Consider the following 19,729-nt stretch of genomic DNA (forward strand, 5'->3'; position numbering starts at 1 on the left):
ATAATATAGGCTAACTCTTTAGCTAAAGAAGACCACATTTTGTATCAACCATCAACATAATGGCTGAAAAGTTCGAAGCTCTGGAACAGCAACTCGAGTTGTTTATTGAAAACACTCGGCAAATGGGAATTTTAGTTAGCGATTTTCAGCCAAATGGACAAAATGTACTCAATCAGAAAATGTAAGTCAACCGAGATCAATTGAATATTTTCACAGTTTAAAATAATTTTTTTTTCCACAATCAGAATTGACACTTCAGAATTCAGAGATTCAGTTCATTTGGGTGTTGATGATGATGATGATGCGAGTTGTTGTTATTATATTATTGTTTTTAGTTATTGATTATTGTTAGTTAAATAAGAGGGAGTGGCTATTCTCATCCTGGGTGAGAATAGAGGTAGTGGCAGTGGCAGGTCCTATTTTCCTGAGAGATCAGCAATGGATCGGAGGCGTGGCATGGCAGTGTATAGTATAGAGAGCTGCGCCGGTGTTACCAATACTTAGCTTCTATAACCAGGACAAATCATTCGTTTGGACAGAAAAATAAATAAAAACTTACCGCTTACCGTCAAAAGCAGTTTAGATTTGAAGATGCATTTGTTTTCTATCAAAAAACATTCGGTAATGGACAATCCTTGATGAATTTCAAAAGTTGTGTTGAAATTATATCCTAATTGTTTTCATTATTAATTCCTCGCGAAATCGTGTGGGTACCGTTTCTGTTATCAAGGTACCGCCTAGCCAGGCAGGATTGCCAGATCATTTTTGAGTAAGAGACCAAACTAGATATAGCAAGAGGCCAGATTCCTCGGCAGGAGCCTAAATACCACCAAACCCACCTTAGCCTCGCGAAAACTCTTTAGATTTGTTAAACAATTTAGATAGGATAAGGAAAATTCGTATATATAGAAGCATTAGCAAATGCAATCTGTGGCGTTAGCACGTGTTGCATTTAGATATTTAGATTGCCAAATAAAATAAGTTTTACCGGTACCAGAGTAAAACGATATAACAGGGAAAGTCAGAGGAAGCCAAAAAGTTGGTTACAGGAGGCCAAGTGGCCAAACCAAATGCAATTTGGTGCATTAGTGCAGTAAAAATTGGTGCGCAAAATTAGTTCGTAGCGGATGCGAGACTGCGTGCTCGCGCGCGTGTGTGTGTGTGTGTGTGTGTGCGCGTGTGTGTGTATGTGTGTGTGTCTCTTTCTTTTTTTTTTGGGGGGGGGGGGTGTGTACACGGTAACGGGGTATCTCGCCTCAGGATCTACGTACACGTAAACTGATTTACCGTTGCAACACATGCAATAGATGGCCCTCGCTGTCGTGACCGCGCGCGCTCGTGTGTGTGTGTGTGTTATGTTTTTAAAAATCAAAACAATTTTAACCATTATTGGCGAGATTCCATCTTACACTCCCAAACTCCAGATCTTAGTCTTAATGTTATCATTAAAAGACAAGCTTTGCGATTTATAGTTTAATTGAAGCCCGAGTCGAAATATACTCTTACTACTGCTCTCTTGGTGGAAACGATTTATTCTGCATAAGCAATCTGCAGAAAAAAAACTGTCACTGTAAAAGGTTAAAGTTTCACGAAGTACGCTCCGTGAACACCGCTGTAACATTCCTTTGATCTACATCATCAGGCAACCCATTGTTTCTTTCATCTTTTCCCATTCCCCCTCTTCTCTCTCTCTCTCTCCTCTCTTCTCTCTCTCTCTCTCTCTCTCTCTCTCTCTCTCTCTTCTTGTCATAATGTTATCCCTTCCCCTTCCCATCTCATTGTAAAATGAAAACGTTCTGCTGTTTGCAGATACATGTATGATTGTTTTGTTTTTTTCTCTCTCACTAGGCATTTGAAAAAAAAACAAAAACCTGAAAAAAAAAACAAAACAACTTAACCTTTTAAAGGCGAATATCAATCTTACTTGGACCAAAAATAAAATCTTACCGTTTTCATCAAAAGACAAAAAACAAAATGCAATTTAAAAACATGAGCTTTTATATAGGGCAATATCCACCCAACGTGCTCAAAGCGCTTTTTATCAATATTCTTACTGCTCTTATGGTGGAAACGTTTTTTTTTTTTTTTTCTGTTTCTGCGTTAAAAAATAATATAAATGAAGACTATTATTTGAAAACAAAAAAAATCAGTGTCACTGGCAAAGGGTTAATTGCAGTACCCCTGCATCCTGTGAGACTCCTACGGCACTTGCTAATCATAAAAAAGGAAATAGCAATCAACAATACTAAGGTGAAAAAATAAGAAGAAAAAAAAAGGTGGGGGGGGGGGGGAGCAAATCCAGTAGCAATGCAACCTTTTAGCGGCGAAATTCGATCTTTGACCTAACACCAAATCTTCTATCATCAAAAGACAAGTAACGGCAAAATGATTATAGACAATTGAAGTCCCGAGTTGCGATAGTCTGACTGCTCTCTTGGTGGAAACGCTGTATTCCCCGTTAACAATAATAAAGATAAAAGCAAACTATTATCTAAAAGCAAAAAATTAGCTTCGCCGTTAAGGGGTTAAGAACACCTGCAACTGCTGCCAGCATCCTTGAGATGCTCTACGTCACACAAGGTCACCAAGCGACACGTCTCCCTTTCGTCTTCATGCAACACCCCCCCCCCTCACCCTTCACTCTCATGGTGGTGGTGGCGGCGGATAAAAAAGGCCTTTTTTTTCTTTTATTCAATCAACTTGACTGCTGGTGGACCCTAGGCCTCTCTACAAGTCCAAGAAATAATACTCACTTTTTCTCTGCTCCAACGAAAATATCTACCCCCTACCGGTCTAATTATTTGTAGCAGACGACAAATTTCTCAAAACGGTCACGTGACACTGTAAAAACAACACAGGAAGTCCATGAAAGCTTATTTACGGCATTTCCTTTGAACCGTGTAAACAACAAGATTTCGTTTTCATTCGACTCAACGGGTCAGATTGGCCGGTATTTTTTTAACGAACTAAAGTTCTGAAAAATCAAAATGTTTCTTAGAAAGTTGAAAGATGCTAGTTTTTGAAACAGAGGTAGGTTTTAAAAAAAAAATCTTTATATTTTACGTGAATGCATGCTCAAGGCGAGTTGGACGTGCAGCGGAGGTTGGTAGGCCAAAGGCCCACCTCTCTAGTATAAAAAAGTGGACAATTTTTTTTCTCTCAGATTTTCGCTGTTTTGACTTCAACTTCAGTACTAGTAGTACTTGTTCAGCATCAAATTTACAATAGGTTTGATACCAAGACCAATGTGTCCACTAAAAAAATTGTTGAAATTAGAAATACATTTTTATTAATTATATTTGTAAAAGTTCTGAGTTAGGGACAGGGAGGGAGGAATACTGATTTACTTGGCACATGGCATATGATTGACAGATGCCAAAGTTACGGGGTGATACTTACTTACTTATGGATACTTATTGATTGTTTCCAGCACAGGTCCTTATAGGTCCTCTTCGCCAGACTCTATTTCTTCATTGTCTTTGTGATTTAAGTTTCTTCCCACTTCCGGTTTTACAATCTAAAGCGCATTTATAATTATAATTGTACAAAGCATTTTGGTCAGACCAAAATTTGTCTAGTCTGCTCTTGAAGCTATTTAGGGTTTTTGCATTTACAACAGAATCTGGTAAACTGTTCCTTATTTTCGTTGTTCTCATAGTAAAACTGTGTTTTCTGACATCCAATCTTGATAGTTGTGGGTATTGATGCTATGCATTTAGGTAAACTACTCACAACAGCCATCAGTTGGATATATTATACCAACACACGAAACTGTTTGTAACAACAACAACAACAATATCAATAATAACATACGTTGGGAACTCTTTGCAAAAACATTATTGAAAAATGTTTCTTCCCCCTCCCAAAAACCCCAACAAAACTGTTCGGTGTCCCCCTCCCACATCCCCAAAGTATAACATGTCATAAATGTAATATTAATAATAGACATGAATTATACGTATATCAACATGAACCACTTAGCAATAATTTAATTGTTCTTTTTGGCCTATGAATATGGCCTTGAAATGGCACTTCGACCTTACAATGACGAACAAGGATTCGTTACAAAAATTACAATATTTGAATATATATCTGTCTCAATTATTCATTCTCATCATATAACCATTTAACTGAACAGACTTTTCAAACTTCAGCCAGTAAGATTCAGATGCAGCAAACAGTGTAACCAGTGATCATGCTCAGTCATTACCAATATTTTACATAAGTTGATGCTGTTGCCCTCGTTTGTCTTCACATTTGCATTTTGGTACCTAAAGCATAGTTACAGACATGATTGCAAAATTTGCAACAACAAAAAATGGAAAAATTTGCGATAATTTTCCTAAAAATCCATAATTAGTTCATGAAAGAGAAAGGTATTTGCTTATTTTTAAGGATTTCAAGGCACTTGCAAACAAATGTAAGGTCATATCAGCGCCAGTAAAAAGGAAGAAAATGGGATAGTAAAAAGAAACTACTCTTGATTTATTATCTTTCACGTTATGCATGAGCTATCAAATTAAAAGAAGAAAAATTAATATTATTGTTTTTTAGTTTGTTTTTTTCTTTTCAAAATCTCAAAAATTTGCATAAAATTGCAGAATTTGCGGCCGCAATGCAAATCAGTGATATTTTACAATTTTTTGCAGCCACAAGCGATGCAAAAAACTGCCATGCCAGAAAAAGGGAGCCATGTTTTGCTAGTTGCACTAGTCTCTTCCTCTTTTAATGAGGTGACATTTTGATAGTCATGATATATGTCAATTGGAAACTCTTAAGAACCGTAAAACCTGTGGGAATTGGCAAGCAGCTCAGAAACTAGTGGTCACATCATCCTCCACTGTCCAATAGCGAGACTTGCAAAAAGCTATGAAACAATTCTTTAGGCAGTGGAAGACTTCCAAAACTTGGTTGATGAATTAAATTTGGAGGTGTAGCTATTTGCTACTACTACTACTACTACTACTACTACTACTACTACTACTACTACTACTACTACTACTACTACTACTACTACTACTACTACTACTACTACTATATGAATTGTATATATGTCAATCAGTGATTGCTACTGTGGGAAATTTGGTTCCATTTTTATTTTTTTATTTTTGTTTGTATTTCTTTGTCCTTCATAGTCAGACAATGGTTACAGAGATGAATGAGATTGACAAACTAAGGACACAGATTCAGGATGTTCAAGTTCCTTTAGAAGTGTTTGAGTGAGTTTTTTTCTTTTTCCTGTATAACTTAATTTAGCATGTAACTACACCCTAGCTTGAGTATAATGATCAAGTCTGGACATTTAAAAAAAAGTTTTCAGAGTCAGCCTCTCTCTTGTCCCCACCGTGCTTCTTTGAAAAATCGTAATATACAGTTGTATAGTTCAATATATAGTTTACTGATCATTTTGATATGTATTTTTGTGAATAATGATAATGCCATTTATATTTTAAAATGTCAATACTTTGAACTAAGCAAAACATTCTGAAGAGCATTGGGCATGATAAATGATAAATCTGTAGAAATGTTCTTTATGATTTATAATTATAATGCTCATGTTTTTTCAATTATTTATTGTAATGATTAACACAGCATATTATGATGTTTTATGACATTGCTGTGATTAACCCTCTCCTTACCACTTATTGGAAAATCGTCAGATTTGTTACGAAGGAACTGTCTCTTTTCTCATCCAGATTTCATTTCTTTTTGCCATGGCTATAAAAAACTTGACATTCTGTATTAGGGTTCATATTGTCGAGCAAGATTATGTCTAGAATATGCTTGTTGTATTTCTGTTTGAGTTAGAAATGTCTGTTTTTGTGTTGGGTGGGTGTGAAGTTTTAGGGAAAATTCTGAAAATGGCTGGTAAGGAGAGGGTTAAGCAGCTGCAACAAATATAAATGAATGCATTATCTTTTGTGGAGAGGTTTCTATGGCGTCTTCCAGGATGCATGTCTCATATTGATTTTACTTACTTGATTTGTTGATGAAATTATTATATTCTTGTATGAGTTATATTGGAAATTGCCTAAAAATAAACGTTTGAATCTTGAATCATATTACACTTCCTTATTGGTATTATCATAGGATCGAATTGATACCGAAAATTTTGATTGGTCATTGCATACTTCAATGTCAACTTGATTTCTTGTCTGTTCCAGTTACATAGACCAGGGCAGGAATCCAAATCTCTACACCAAAGATTGTCTGGAGAAAGCCTTATCTAAGAATGAACAGGTCAAGGGGAAAACCGATAATTTGAAGGTAAATCTTACAATTACTTCCCCCAACCCAAAGAAAACGGCTATGTAGTCTTGTGGTCTGGGTTCGAGTCTCACTCAACGCATAGTCGAGTCCTTGGAAAAGGCTCTTTACTTGCATTATCTCACCTTACTCAGGTTTAAAATGAGTACCTGGCATTACAGTGTTGTGTCTGTCGGGAAAAAAATGGTAATATCACCTAACTGCTGTCATGTCTCGTTCTACATGTTATGTATTGCTGTTGGTCAGGGAACCTTTGTAAAGTGCTTTGAGCATGTTGAGTGGATATTGTGCTATAATTTTTTTTAAAACGTATGCCGTAAATGTTAAGTAATTATTAAGTCTTGTTTTGGGGGGTTGGAGTGCTTTTAGAATTTATAACTTAGATCTGCTTTACTGGATCTCTATGGATTTAAAATGATTGATCACCAAAAAGTTGTGCGTTTCTGTATGTATGTACAGGTACAAAGATTCATGTAGGTATTGAAAATAATAGAAACATTATCAGAGTTCTCCTTTGTGCCTCTAGTGTTTTTGTCAAATATGATATTAGCTTTATGTTTTCTATGATGAAAAGAAGATTGATACTGAAGGTGATTTTTATGCCTTTTTTTAACATGACACCAAGGGCAGACCTGCCTTCTATAAATATGTAGAATTAAGAAATTTTGCCTCCAATTCCATTAATTTGTGAGCATCTCTAAGTCATTAAAACTTAGTGAAAATGAAAGTTGATGCCAGACTACATAATTTTAAGGATATTGAAGTGTTGTTTTGAGCCTTTTGAGAGGTAAATTGATGATTTTAAAAGTTAGCTAGACTGTTACAGTGTAACTACGATTTTTATCTCCCAAAAATACGAATGTTTAAATTTTCAAGTTGACAGGTCTGTCAAGGCTGCTGTTTATCACCAAGTTGTCAAAGCCAGGTCTAAGTTAGAGGCAGCTACTCAACGACTGCTGAGAAGGAGGGGGGGGGGGGGGGGAGAGGGTTGCAATAAAGAAAATTAGATATTGTGGTATACCACCTCATTGTTTAAGTGATGACTCAGCTCTAGCAATGTTGAGCATGATCAGTGACCAGTTGTAAGGCTTTTGTCTTTGTGTCAGGTAGGCACATAACCAATCAATCTCAGGGGTGAATGAATACCTAGCCATTGGTAATGACAGATATTGTACAATGTTAGTACACTAGGGTAGTTAACATGCATCATATACTGTATGGAATATAAATTTGGTTCCATAGGGTTTACTACGGGAATATATTTAGCATTTTGATACACATTCATTTGTGCACTATGAAAATATCCACATTATCCTTTTATTGTCATTCCATTTAAAGTATCCTATGCCTGACTTCAGTAAGACCTAACTGCTCACTCAATGTGGGGGGAATAAAAAATAAAAATGAATCATGGACACATTCCTTTTCATTTGCATGATGATCCAACACTCTTCCAATTGAGATGCAAGACTCAGATAATTTATGCTTTTTCTTTTTATTTTTCTACAGAGATTCAAAGCTTTACTATTGGCAGAGTTGTCCAGAGTTTTCCCAAACGAGATGGAAATGTACCGTGCCCTGAAGCAAGGCAGGGGTCCTTCTTAGCCTATTATGTATGCAATATTGATTATGTATATAGATTTAAAAATAGTTGTTGTTAATTTGTCTTATTGAAAAGATTTGAATTTTGGTCTTAGAAAGGTAAATTGAATATTGTATGTTGTTGTAATTTTGAGAGTTAATTAAATGCAATAAATGAAAACAATATACTTTATAGTCATTTGAAATTAAGATATGGAATTTTAGATTAGTGAAGATGTCAGACATAATTAAAAATAAAGGTACAACAAAAGTTAGTGAGAAGTTGCTTATGTTACTTATTATGAAAGGAATAGAAATAAATGGCTTTTATGCAGTTTACATCGGATTGAATAAGTGAACTCAAATATTCAAGCCAATTTAAAAAAAAAAATTATATCTTCTATGTAATAACAAAGGTAGTTGGTATTGGTTTTTATTTTCAAATATATATTTATTTGTAATTTTATTTTGTTGTTTGATTGGCTCGGATAGATAATTTTAAGAAAGCACAACTGTACAGTAATTGTGAGTTATGGAAAATTAAATCATTCTTTGAGCAGGATTTATTTTAGTTTTAAGCCTCGTGGAACAGTGTTAACCTTGATTTTGTGTGAAACTGACAGTAATGCATACTGTTTGCTATCCTTTTAAAATGGACATTGGTTTGTCACAAAGTTCCAACAGATCAGGGTTCTCTTTCTCTGTTCGGGGAGTTGGGAGATGGACATCGGATTGTTTTGTTTATTTAAAAAATTTATTTATTTATTTTTAAGATTAAAACAATGATGTTGACACACCGCCCTTCCATCTCTTCCTCACGAAAGGAAAAAAACTGTGAACCATTAAGTTGCATTTCTACTATGCTCTGAAGCGGAATTATTTTATTATAATTTTTTTACAATTGATATTCATTGAGTACTGTGGATATTATTGTGTTTTCATTTGGATATTATTGTGTTTTCATTTTGGGAAATTTCTGATTTGATGTTAAAATAAAGTCATGAATTTTCAAATCATTATGACTGACGTTAATTTTTTGACTGATTTGTTCTCTTCTACCACAGTTATTCAAACAATCCAAATTTGTGACAGAGTGCGTCGATCTGTTATGATGTCGGAATGAACTGGATGAAAAAAAATCGTGTTTAAAGTCAAAATACGTGGAATATAAATAAACCTTACAGAGAGAATAAAATCCCTGACCCTTTTGAAGGCATATTTTTAAAAAATATATTCAGCTTAACATTCAATTTTAATCATCAGGTCCTCATAGTGGGGAGGCACTTACTGTGTCTTCTATTATCTACATCTGTTTTCCGAGTTGCTTTCTGTCTTTGACTTGTAATGGGATTACTTATTGTTGTACTTGCTCCAGTTCTGGAGTCCTTGACTAGGAGGAAAACAGTTAAATGTATAGTTTTGTGAGATAATAATTTTTTTTTCTTGTAAATCATCTCTCTGTTATGTACTGTTACATTTTTTGGGTTTTAAATATATAGTAGTTTGTGAACATTTGAGTGTATTCCTCTTAGTGGGGACCTGTGCTCACGTCTGAATTAAACTTAGGTTATCTCAGACTAAGTGCACTGTAGTGTGCTCTTGGAATCTATATCTGTTCCCTTTTTGAACTCTTACCCTTTGTCTTGCTTTTACTTGTGTACTTTCAATTGTGAATCTATATTATTTTTTTTTACTATCCTATTTTCTTCCTTTTTACTGGCGCTGAAATGACCTAAATGTATCACAAGCCCTGTAAAACAACTTAAAAACAAACAAACCATAATCATCAGGTTCACCCTGCCATTATACCGTTATGGGAGGATGGGTCACATTTTGTAATCAGAATAGCAACTGACCTCGTAAAAAAGAAGAAATTGGTACATCAATGCATTTCTTGATTTTGGGCTCAAAACCCTTGTTCAGCCTACAACATTTAGTTATGTATTTTTTTATTTATTGGTTTTTTTTTTTTTGCTGTTGGCTGAAGAAGGGTTTTGAGCCCGAAATGTTCCATGTTGGGTTTTTTTTTTTTGAAGCTGTTATATTAACTTTTGTTTATTACTATTTAATTTACAGTCCACAGCTTCTATTTCTAGCATCTCAGTATCACTTAAACATGATAGGTCTGAGCAGCGGAAAGTACTCTGGAGTAAAATGAGTATCTGGTCATATATTATAGGGTTGTTTGTTCGAAGAAAATTGCAATATTGAATAACAGGCATCATGGAGTCTTACGTGTTAAGTGTGGCAGTTTGTTTGGAAGCCCTTGTAAAGCGTTTGAACACATTAAGTGGCTATTGCACCAAATAAATGTTTTTATGTGTATTCATTTTTTCTGTTGATCACATTGATTTGTGCCCTTCCATCCTTTCACATACACAAAACATATGCCAACATCTCTCAGTCTGCTTCTTTCACAAATAAGAGCTAATTCGCTTTCTGGTTGGGGTTCCTGACCTCCCATAGTGGGCAGGGGGTCACTGTTTTCTATCCCCCTATATCTGTTTTCCAACTTGCTTTCTGTCTTTGTCTTGGAATGAGATTACTTGGTTTTGTCCTGGCCCTGGTCTGATACCTTGGCTGGGAGTGAAGCAGTCAAATGTAATCTTAGTTATGGGAAATTTTTTTTTTGTCCTGTAAATCATCGCTCTGTTATTATTAATGCACTGTATTATTTTCTGTTTTACATATATAATATATGATTTGTAAACATTTTTTTTAGCGGGGACCTGAGCTGTGTCAGGATGAAACTTTTAGGTAATCTCAAACAGTACACTGATATTGTACTCTTGGAATCTACATCTGTTCAATATTTGAACCAATCCCTTTTGTCTTACTTTTCTTGGGTGCTTTACTTTAATTGTAATTCTAGGGCTGAAGTAAATCCTGGGTGAGGCCGAGATTTTTTTCTCATCCACCTGTCGACCCAGGAGTGATGGGATAGCTGGGTCTGTTAGATCTGGCAGAGAGTACTTTGTGATAGGATAACTTACTATCCAAAAGGAAGCAAGCAACTGCTATTATTGTACATAGAAACTGAGATAAACTCTGGCTCCAATGTCACGTATACACCTTTTCAAATTTTCTCAAGCACAAATTTTCAATGAAGAGAGATCTCTCACACCAATACTTAAATTGTGTGTGGCTATATCATCTTGTGGTTTGACGCTCACCTTCGGATTGGATGGTTCAGGGTTTGAGGCCCGCTCTGAGCGGCGCATGTTTGAGTTCTTGGAAAAGGGCTCTTAACTCACATTCTCTCACCATACTCAGGTGTAGAATGGGTACATAACCGTCAACAGTGTTGTCTGTGTCAGAAAAAAAAAATTGTATTGCCTAACAGGTTTTATGTCTCATCCTACATGTTAAGTGTTGCTGTTTGCTAGAGATCTCTTGTCAGTCGCTTTGAGCACGTTTAGTGTTTATTTATTTTATTAAAAATCACGTCGTCCACCATGGCATTATTAAATATCGTTGTCTTGGGATTCCATGCAGGGATCTAGATCATTCATCAAACAAGATGTCTGATAGACAACCCAGAAATTAATAACAAATTTGATCGTTTTCCTCTCGGGGAAAGGATTAAAGCCGGGATCAGAGCAAATGCGAATAGCTCAAACCAGGGCTTGACCAGTAAAAAAATATGCAGAAGATCAAAACAGATATACACAGCAAGTGGGCTACTGACCTCCCATGCTACAAGGGATGTCAAGGCCACCCAACCAATGTTAGATTTTCTTCCAAACATCCTTCCAATTTTAAAGGTGAGGCATTTTTACAGGGAAAAATAAAACTTCCCATAAAGTGCAATTGAATACCTTTCTGTTTCTCAGCAAATAATTCAAGCCAGAAATTGAGAGGCAAAGGACACAGCAAGGGGGCAAGTGACATTCCATGCCAATAGGGAAGTCAATGCCATTCAATTTAACTAAGGCTTGATTCCCCCAATCCCAATAATAATAATCCCACTGTACCCCTTTTCTGTCTTTTGTCTCTATCACTATCCATCAAGCTTTATCTCCCTGTCATGAATTGAGACGACTTGAATTTGCCCAGCTTCTGGCTAGAAGCATATATGTTGAGAGAGAGAGAGAGAGGCAGTTAGCTATTCTATTTTCTTTTATGGGAAGTTTTTTTTCCTTATAAAAATACCTTATCTTTAAATAAATATGGATTGGGGGGGGGGGGGGCGATGCAATAGCGTAGTTGATAGAGCACTTGCTTCTCACATGAAGTAAATGGGACTGATTGCGGGCAATTGAGATTTTTTTTTTTTAACTGACCCCTGTGTCCACCCAGCAGTGATTGGGTAGCTGGGTCTGTTAGATCTAACAGAACGTACTTTATAATAGATTAGCATCCTATCCAGAGGATTGCAGAGCATGCGACTGCTATTGTCCAGTTCACAGTAGAGAAACCGGGATAAACTCTAGCTTCAGGGGCCCAATGGCTCTGAATGACTACTTACTACAGATAGCAAGGCCAGTGTCTAAGATTGTGGCAGTACACTCCAGTTATTTTAAAAAAATTAACTTGGGTTGTGTGTCATATCTCTATATCTGACACTGTATCATTATTGCTTTTCAGGTTGAGTCATTAACAATTTTAAGTAACTAAAAGAAAGAAAACTTAAAACAGCACTAAATTAGACAGTAACATAATAAATAAAAAAAACAAACTTGCAATCCATTTTAACAATGAATAACTTTATTGCCTCTGGGAGCAACAGGGTTCAAATGTCATTAAAATTAAACAGAATGAAATGCACATGAAAAAATAATTTGCTGATTGATACTATTACCCTACTCTTGCCCCTGCCCCTCCCCCTCCCCCTGGTAAACGGTAAACTATTTAATTTCACTCTAGAAAATTGACATTATAAATCAAATCTTTGAGTTTTCAGAGTGCAAAAAATATGATCAAACATGGAATTCTGGAAAACGTTTCAAACATTATTTGATGAGAGAATTTGGAGCAAAGCCGTGCGTATCAATGTTTTTGTCTCAAGGAAATCGAAATGGCGGCGGCCTTGTTTACTTCCGACACAAAAGTGCACCACTAATTTCATCTTATTTCGCGATTTGTTGATTGAAGACCTATCCTTCGCTTAATATTATATAAAGCATTGTATGATGATTTAGAATTACAAAGAGGCATCAAAAATAATAAACCATCCTGTTGATGAAGTAGAAAGAATTCATGGAAAAGCAATAGAAAGGACAGCATTCTCAATTACCAACAATAAAAAAACATATTTTATACCATGAATTTGATATTTTGCCATCTGGGAGAAGTTTTTGTCAGATTAAATGTGGAACTAACAAGTATAAATCAACGTTCGTTCCATCAGCAATAAAAATGTTGAATATTTCATATGGTACAGCAAAACCAAGGATTGATGCGTTGACTGATTGACTGATTAATTTGTTTAATGTTAGGCTAGATGAAGTGACCAATTGATAATGATGATAATATTTGGTGTTGAATTGCCAAGAATGTAACGAATTGAAAATGAAATGAAAATGTTGATGTTGTGTATGTCGCATGCGTGAAAGAAAGAGAGGAAGAGAGAGAGAGAGAGAGAGAGAGAGGAGAGAGAGAGAGGAGAGAGAGAGAGAGAGAGAGAGAGAGAGAGAGAGAGAGAGGTGTCTGTTCAATGTTATAGTTATCATATAACGTTATGACAAGTGTAACTAAATGACAAATTGCCATATTTGTGGACAATAAAGATCTATTATTATTATTATTAGTAAAGATTGAGATCATGGAAAATTTCTTCTTGCTACACCGAGAGTGGGACTTTAAATTATGTAATCTGCTCAACTAAGTACAAGCGTCAAAGAAGTACCACTATGCCATCAGCCAAAAATATATGAATGGAATAAATACACGCTGTAGTCATTTTAATCTAAACTTTCAAATGCTTTTCTAACCTCCAAAATAAAAGAAATACTAGAAGTAATCGATATGCTTAGAATTGTATGGTGACAAAACAAAAAACTCCAAACAATATAATATTGCAACATTATGGGATTTTAAAATCAATGAAAGGATTCTCTCAATCAACAGTAAGGATAATGTGTTACTTCTTGATTGAAATAATATAGTATTTGTTGATGGTGACAGTGACCGTGGAGATGACATTATAATTTATAGTGACCTCATTTTATTTTCTGTATCTAGCTTACATATTTATTTATGGTATACTTTGTTTATGCTTTACTTTAATGAATGAAAAAATGGTGTAGGGGGAACTGTTAAACGGGGAAAATTGATTGGGATGAAAGCGCATGCAATGAATTATTTAGGTAGTTACCACGACTCGTTTTCAGAGCTGTTTTTTGTCTGGTCATTTTACAATTGGTTTATGTATGTTTCTTTCACTGGGCGTGCAATGTGGCCTTACTCGCATTGATTTTCAAATAATTAGTTGTTGTTCAATTACTTCATTTCTTCAGCCCAACACTGACCCAAGAAAAAAAATTAAGTCCAAGGTCCCTAAAGTATTAAAAATACACTCAGCCTTTGAAATTAATCGCTCTTGATTTCTCGATTTTTAGCTTTAATTTGTTTAAGTCAGAGACAACGTTTATTTATTTGTCAACTTATGATTTCAAAGCGGTAGTAAAATATTTGAAAAATATTTCAAGTTTTACTTTAACACATTTCAAAGTCAGACTGAGATAGATTTACATAATGGGACATAGTCTTTAAAACAATCTCCGAGGTCACGAGATAAAATCTTCGTTTCTCCACTGAGATTTGACCTGTGACCTTTAGATCTAAATATATCATGGCTCACTCCTACTAAAACTTTACCCTGTACACTGATTTGACTGAGGTAGAAAGCAGGATGAAAGATTCATATGATTATGATGTCTCCAACATGAGGATGGCAGACAAAATTTATAATTCAAGACATTAGTTCATTCATCAGTTATCACTTAAGTTCTGGACGGAGAGAAAACAATGCTGAAAACGAAGTAAATATTATTAATAATATTAACATAAAAAATACAGCAGTGTTAACCATTTTAATGTTTGGTAAAAGTTAAGGACATACAATAATAAAATTCAATCACCGTTTACAACTCAACTCAAATATTATATTAAAGAAGGCAGTAAAATTATGTGTTGTCTATCTTTAAAGAATAATATTCTCTTTGTTGTAATTCATATGACCATTTCCAAGCAAAAAAAATAAATAAAGAGAAGCATCTCTCTGGTGCAGTATTATTGCATATTCGATGTTGAAATTTTATCCTGACTTTTCTTCTTTTTTTTTTTTGTTTGTTACAGGACAAGATAGTTATCTCTTTTTTCATTGTTGACATTGTCTGTTGCGCCAATGAAATGTCTGCACACCATACCCCCCCCCCCCCCCACCCAAAAAAAAAAAAATTTGACGACGCGGCAACTTTATCCGGGCTTTTTAAAAGTACAGACCAGCACAGCTAAATCCAGCCAAGATCAAATTTAACCCTCCCCCATCTCTCCCCCCCCCTACCCCTTAAAAAACAATTAAAAATAAATAAATTAAAACAAAATCACACCCCCCCCCCAAATAAAAGCAAAACAAAACAAAAATAAACAACTAGAAAAGTGAAACTCTATTATAGATATTTCATACCCAGACACAATGGTTAAATAAACAAAAAAAATATTGTGCAACAGAAATAAATTACAATGTCTCTATAAATTTGACATAATTGTCGAGGATTGTAACACTAATTTCTATGTAGTCAATCATTTTCCACGGTAACCATGGGAAAATCATTTACTTGGTAAATTACCAATCAAAAGCATGTTGTTGACTATGGAAAGTAAAACTGATAGTTAACAGAACCCCACACCTCCCCAACCCCCCCCCCCCCCCCCCCCCCCCCCAAAAAAAAACAACAAAAAACAAAAACAAAATCAAAACAAAAAACCAAACAAACCTCCGCATTGGGAACTGAAATTCTAATTAATTTAGAATCATGTCTTCACTCCCATAAACCACAGAGATAAAAAGAAAACACATAAAATGCATTGCTGTTTGTGCGAAAAAGAATTCGGATGATATCAAGAGATCATTATATAAAAATAAAACAATTTGTTAATTCAAGAAAAAAAAATAACCAAGAAAACACACAGAATGGGTGTTATTTCATTCTTGAACATGTTGAAATAATTCAAATATCACAGATAGAATTAATCAGTAAACATTCATATTAAAAACCAGCGTTATGTAAATTTGTAAACATTTGCTCAAAGACGAATTAACGAACGTATAGGTAGGACATATTGACAAGTCTGATAACCCAAAATAGTTATGTTCTCATTGTTGTAATGGAAATACTCTCAAAACATAAATATACTCTCCAATACAACAAAGTTAAAACAAGCCCACAGCCGCCTTCGGTAATCAGTCCTGTAAATATGTGCACGTAGGTCTTACCCGAAATAACCTTTTCACGATGTAAGTTTTGTTTCTAGTTTGTAAAATTTTACCCCTCTCCCCCAATCTCTTTCATGTTTTCGCTCAATATGTGGCCTATTCTTCTTTTGTTAAAAAAAAAAAAAGGTTTTAAAAACATATCAAAATAAGGTTGGTTAATCATAAATAAAATTCCTCATGAAGTTACACCATTGCAAAATTAACATACTAATGTAATATGAAATATGATCTATATCACATCACATTATAGTGCAGGCGGAGCTTCCGTTTTTCCCTTGTCCGTTTGATTCCTTCACTTTCTGCTTTCCGGTGTTGTTTGGTTGCTATAGAAAAAAAAAAAAAAAAAAAAAAAAAAAAAACAAGAGAGAAGAAAGAAAAAGAAAAGATTAGTTTTGATAAATTGGTGGCATTCTTTTTAAAAAAATGATTGCACTTTTAGTTGAGGTCATATTTAAAACATTATACTATATTATGAATATTGTAATTAATCTAAACATTTGATTGGTAACTTACATAATTTTCCATTTTAATAATAATAATAATAATAATAATAATAATAATAATAATAATAATAATAATAATAATAATAATAATAATAATAGATCTTTATTGTCCATAAATATGGCAATTTGTCATTTAGTTACACTTGTTATAATGTTAAACGATAACTAAGATTGAACAGATATTTCACTCCTACTTATTTTCTCTCTCTCTCTCTCTCTCTCTCTCTCTCTCTCTCTCTCCTCTCTCTCCTCTCTCTCTCTCTCTCTCTCTCTTTCTTTCTTTCACACGTGCGATATACACAACATAAACATATTCATTTCGTTTTCAATTGGTTACGATTGTGGCAATTCGACACCAAAAATTATCATCATTATCAATTGGTCAGTTAATCTTACATTAAATAAATTAATCAGTTAATCAGTCAACGAATCAATCCTTGGTTTTTCTGTACCATATGAAATATTCAAAATTATTATTGCTGATGGAACGAACGTTGATTTATACTTGTTAGTTCTACATTTAATCTGACAAAACCTTCTCCCAGATGGTAAAAGACTAAATTCATGGTATAAAATATGTTTTTTATTGTTGGTAATTGAGAATGCTTTCCTTTCTATTGCTTTTCCATGAATTCTTTCTACTCCATCAAGAGGATGGTTTATTATTTTTGATGCCTCTTTGATAGATTTGAAATTTTTGATTTATCTTTAAGTCGGCATCCTCCAAACCATATGGTGCAGCCAAACGCAATTACACTTTTAATCAATGAGTCATAAACTCTTAACATAGTTTTCTTCCTTACTTGAAATGTTCTCAATTTCCTTAGGATGTATAATCTTTGGGCAACTTTCTTAGAAATTATATTAATATGTTGAGAGAAATTGAGGGAACTATCAATGGTTATTCCTAAATATTTAAAATAGTCAACTATCTCAACATCATCTTTACCGATCGCCACACACTTTAAGTCGTTTTTATTTTTTACACCAAACACCTGTTCTTTCGTTTTTTCAACATTTAATTCAAGCTGATTTTGTTTACACCAATCGGTGAATATATTTATGCGTGTGTATCTGTGTGCGCGCGCGTGTGTATGTGTGTGTGTGTTTGTGTGTGTGTATGAGAGAGAGAGAGAGAGAGAGAGAGAGAGAGAGAGAGAGAGAGAGAGAGAGAGAGAGAGAGAGAGAGAGAGGGTGGCTGGGTTCTTGTGCAATGCGCAACTGGGCACTTTCTTTTGTAGAGGAGATCAAATTATTCATTTAATGATACTTTACTTACATTATTGTCTTATGCTAATGTTGTGAATGTATATATATAATTAAAACTAAACATAAAAACATTATATAGGAAGATAAATCCATTTCATATTAACTTGAGAAACATTATCTTTTTCCTAATATAAAAAATTCATATCATTTTAAAAACTAGTGGCAAACAGATAGTTATATTATGAGGATATAGAACTATGCACATATGTAAATAATGTACTAATATTTCTTATGTTCTATACTTACATTAAAACCATTTTGCAGCTTTTTAGATCTTTAAACCAAATTTGTTTAATATACAATGTATTTTTATCGCTACTTAACAGTGATAATAAAGTTATGTAATATTATAGGATTCTTACCTATTCAGTTTATTACAAGTGACAATATCTGATACAAAATAACTACATGTAATATAGGAATAAAGATCAAATTTTTATGAAAATCGTGTTTCATGATTATAAAAATGAAATTACAATAATTATCATTAGCTATTTCATTTGAGGAAATTATGTATAAGAAGGTCTCATTTGCATACTTTTTAATTAATTATTATTAAAACAAAGTAACTGGTTATATTTTCTGCAACTTTTAATACCACAAAATGAAAGTAAAAAGGCTGTAATTGCACGCACCGAGAAACAAAACAAAACAACAAAGAAAAAAAATACAAGAAAGATAAAAAAAAAGGTTCCTCATTCTAATGAAAATATCACTACAAAGAATTAACAAAATTACTATACTCGATAAAATTATATAAAAAATAATTAATATATTAATTAATATATAAAAAATAAATGATATAATATATAATAACTTAATAATACACAATAATAAATAAAATATATAATATAATAATAAAAAAAAAATAATGAAAAAAATAAAAAAATAAAAAAAATAATAATTAATAATAATATAATAATATAAATAATATAAAATAATAATACAATAAAACTATTTCTAATAAATTAACAAAATATACTACTATACTCGGATAATATATAATAATAACTAATAATAATTAATATATTAATAATAATAATAAAAATTTAATAATAATAATAATAATAATAATAATAATAATTAAATAGTAATAATAAGTAAATTAATGATATAATAATAATTAATAATAATAATAATAATAATAATAATAATATAATAATAAATAATAATATAATAATAATAATAATAATAATAATAATAATAATAATAATAATAATAATAAAAACAACATGCAAGCAGTGTAAAAAAGACAATACTTTAAAATAGTTGTACCAAAAAGATTTTAAAAACAAAACAAAATCAAAACTATAACTGATAAAAGCTAAAATGTGGTCAATCAATGAAGAATAAATGGAAGGAAAAGCAAAGAATTGTTGTTTTTTTAAATTATAGCTGCTGTTTTTTTTTCACAAAAAGCAAAACTTCTCTTTCTAAAAGGTCAGAAAATGATTCCAGAGGCAAAGGCAGCACAGGCAAGGCAAATGCTTGCGTACAATAACAAACACTTTTATTTATTTTGACTTGAAAACGTCTTTTTCATTTATCAATAAATAAACTTGTCAAAAGTCTTTAAACAGAAACCTCTGAGATTTACTAGTTGAATCATTTTCACCCAATATATTGAAATTCCTAAAAATATAAGATCATTTCTATGTGGGGATTTATA

General features: G+C 33.3%; 2 protein-coding genes across 9 annotated transcripts in view; one reads left to right on the top strand and one right to left on the bottom strand.

Annotated features, from left to right (window-relative positions):
• The first annotated feature begins 40 nt into the window (after positions 1-40).
• LOC144976777 (mediator of RNA polymerase II transcription subunit 10-like) lies at positions 41-8,861 on the top strand. The gene is made up of 4 exons (XM_078921205.1): positions 41-181; positions 5,136-5,219; positions 6,165-6,267; positions 7,777-8,861. The coding sequence occupies exons 1-4, from the start codon at positions 60-62 to the stop codon at positions 7,870-7,872; spliced, it is 405 nt and encodes a 134-aa protein (XP_078777331.1). The 5' UTR covers positions 41-59; the 3' UTR covers positions 7,873-8,861.
• Positions 8,862-15,722: 6,861 nt separating this feature from the next.
• Positions 15,723-19,729, bottom strand: part of LOC144976782 (kinesin-like protein KIF28) — a 102,482-nt gene continuing 98,475 nt past the window's right edge. For all 8 annotated transcript variants that reach the window (XM_078921211.1, XM_078921212.1, XM_078921214.1 and 5 more), the window contains one exon: positions 15,723-16,611. In XM_078921211.1, the coding sequence (XP_078777337.1) occupies positions 16,528-16,611 (84 nt within the window). In that variant the 3' untranslated portion in view covers positions 15,723-16,527. The remainder of the gene's footprint in view (positions 16,612-19,729) is intronic.

The sequence above is a fragment of the Berghia stephanieae genome, chromosome 7 (assembly GCF_034508935.2).
Source record: "Berghia stephanieae isolate SIO BIC M18660-M18661 chromosome 7, UCSD_Bste_1.3, whole genome shotgun sequence".
NCBI classification, from domain to species: domain Eukaryota; kingdom Metazoa; phylum Mollusca; class Gastropoda; order Nudibranchia; family Aeolidiidae; genus Berghia; species Berghia stephanieae.

Coding starts and splice junctions, on each gene's coding strand:
- LOC144976777 (XM_078921205.1), top strand. CDS start 60: ATGGCTGAAAAGTTCGAAGCTCTGGAACAGCAACTCGAGTTGTTTATT. Junction 182..5,135: donor AATGTACTCAATCAGAAAAT/GTAAGTCAACCG, acceptor TGTCCTTCATAG/TCAGACAATGGTTACAGAGA. Junction 6,268..7,776: donor GGAAAACCGATAATTTGAAG/GTAAATCTTACA, acceptor ATTTTTCTACAG/AGATTCAAAGCTTTACTATT.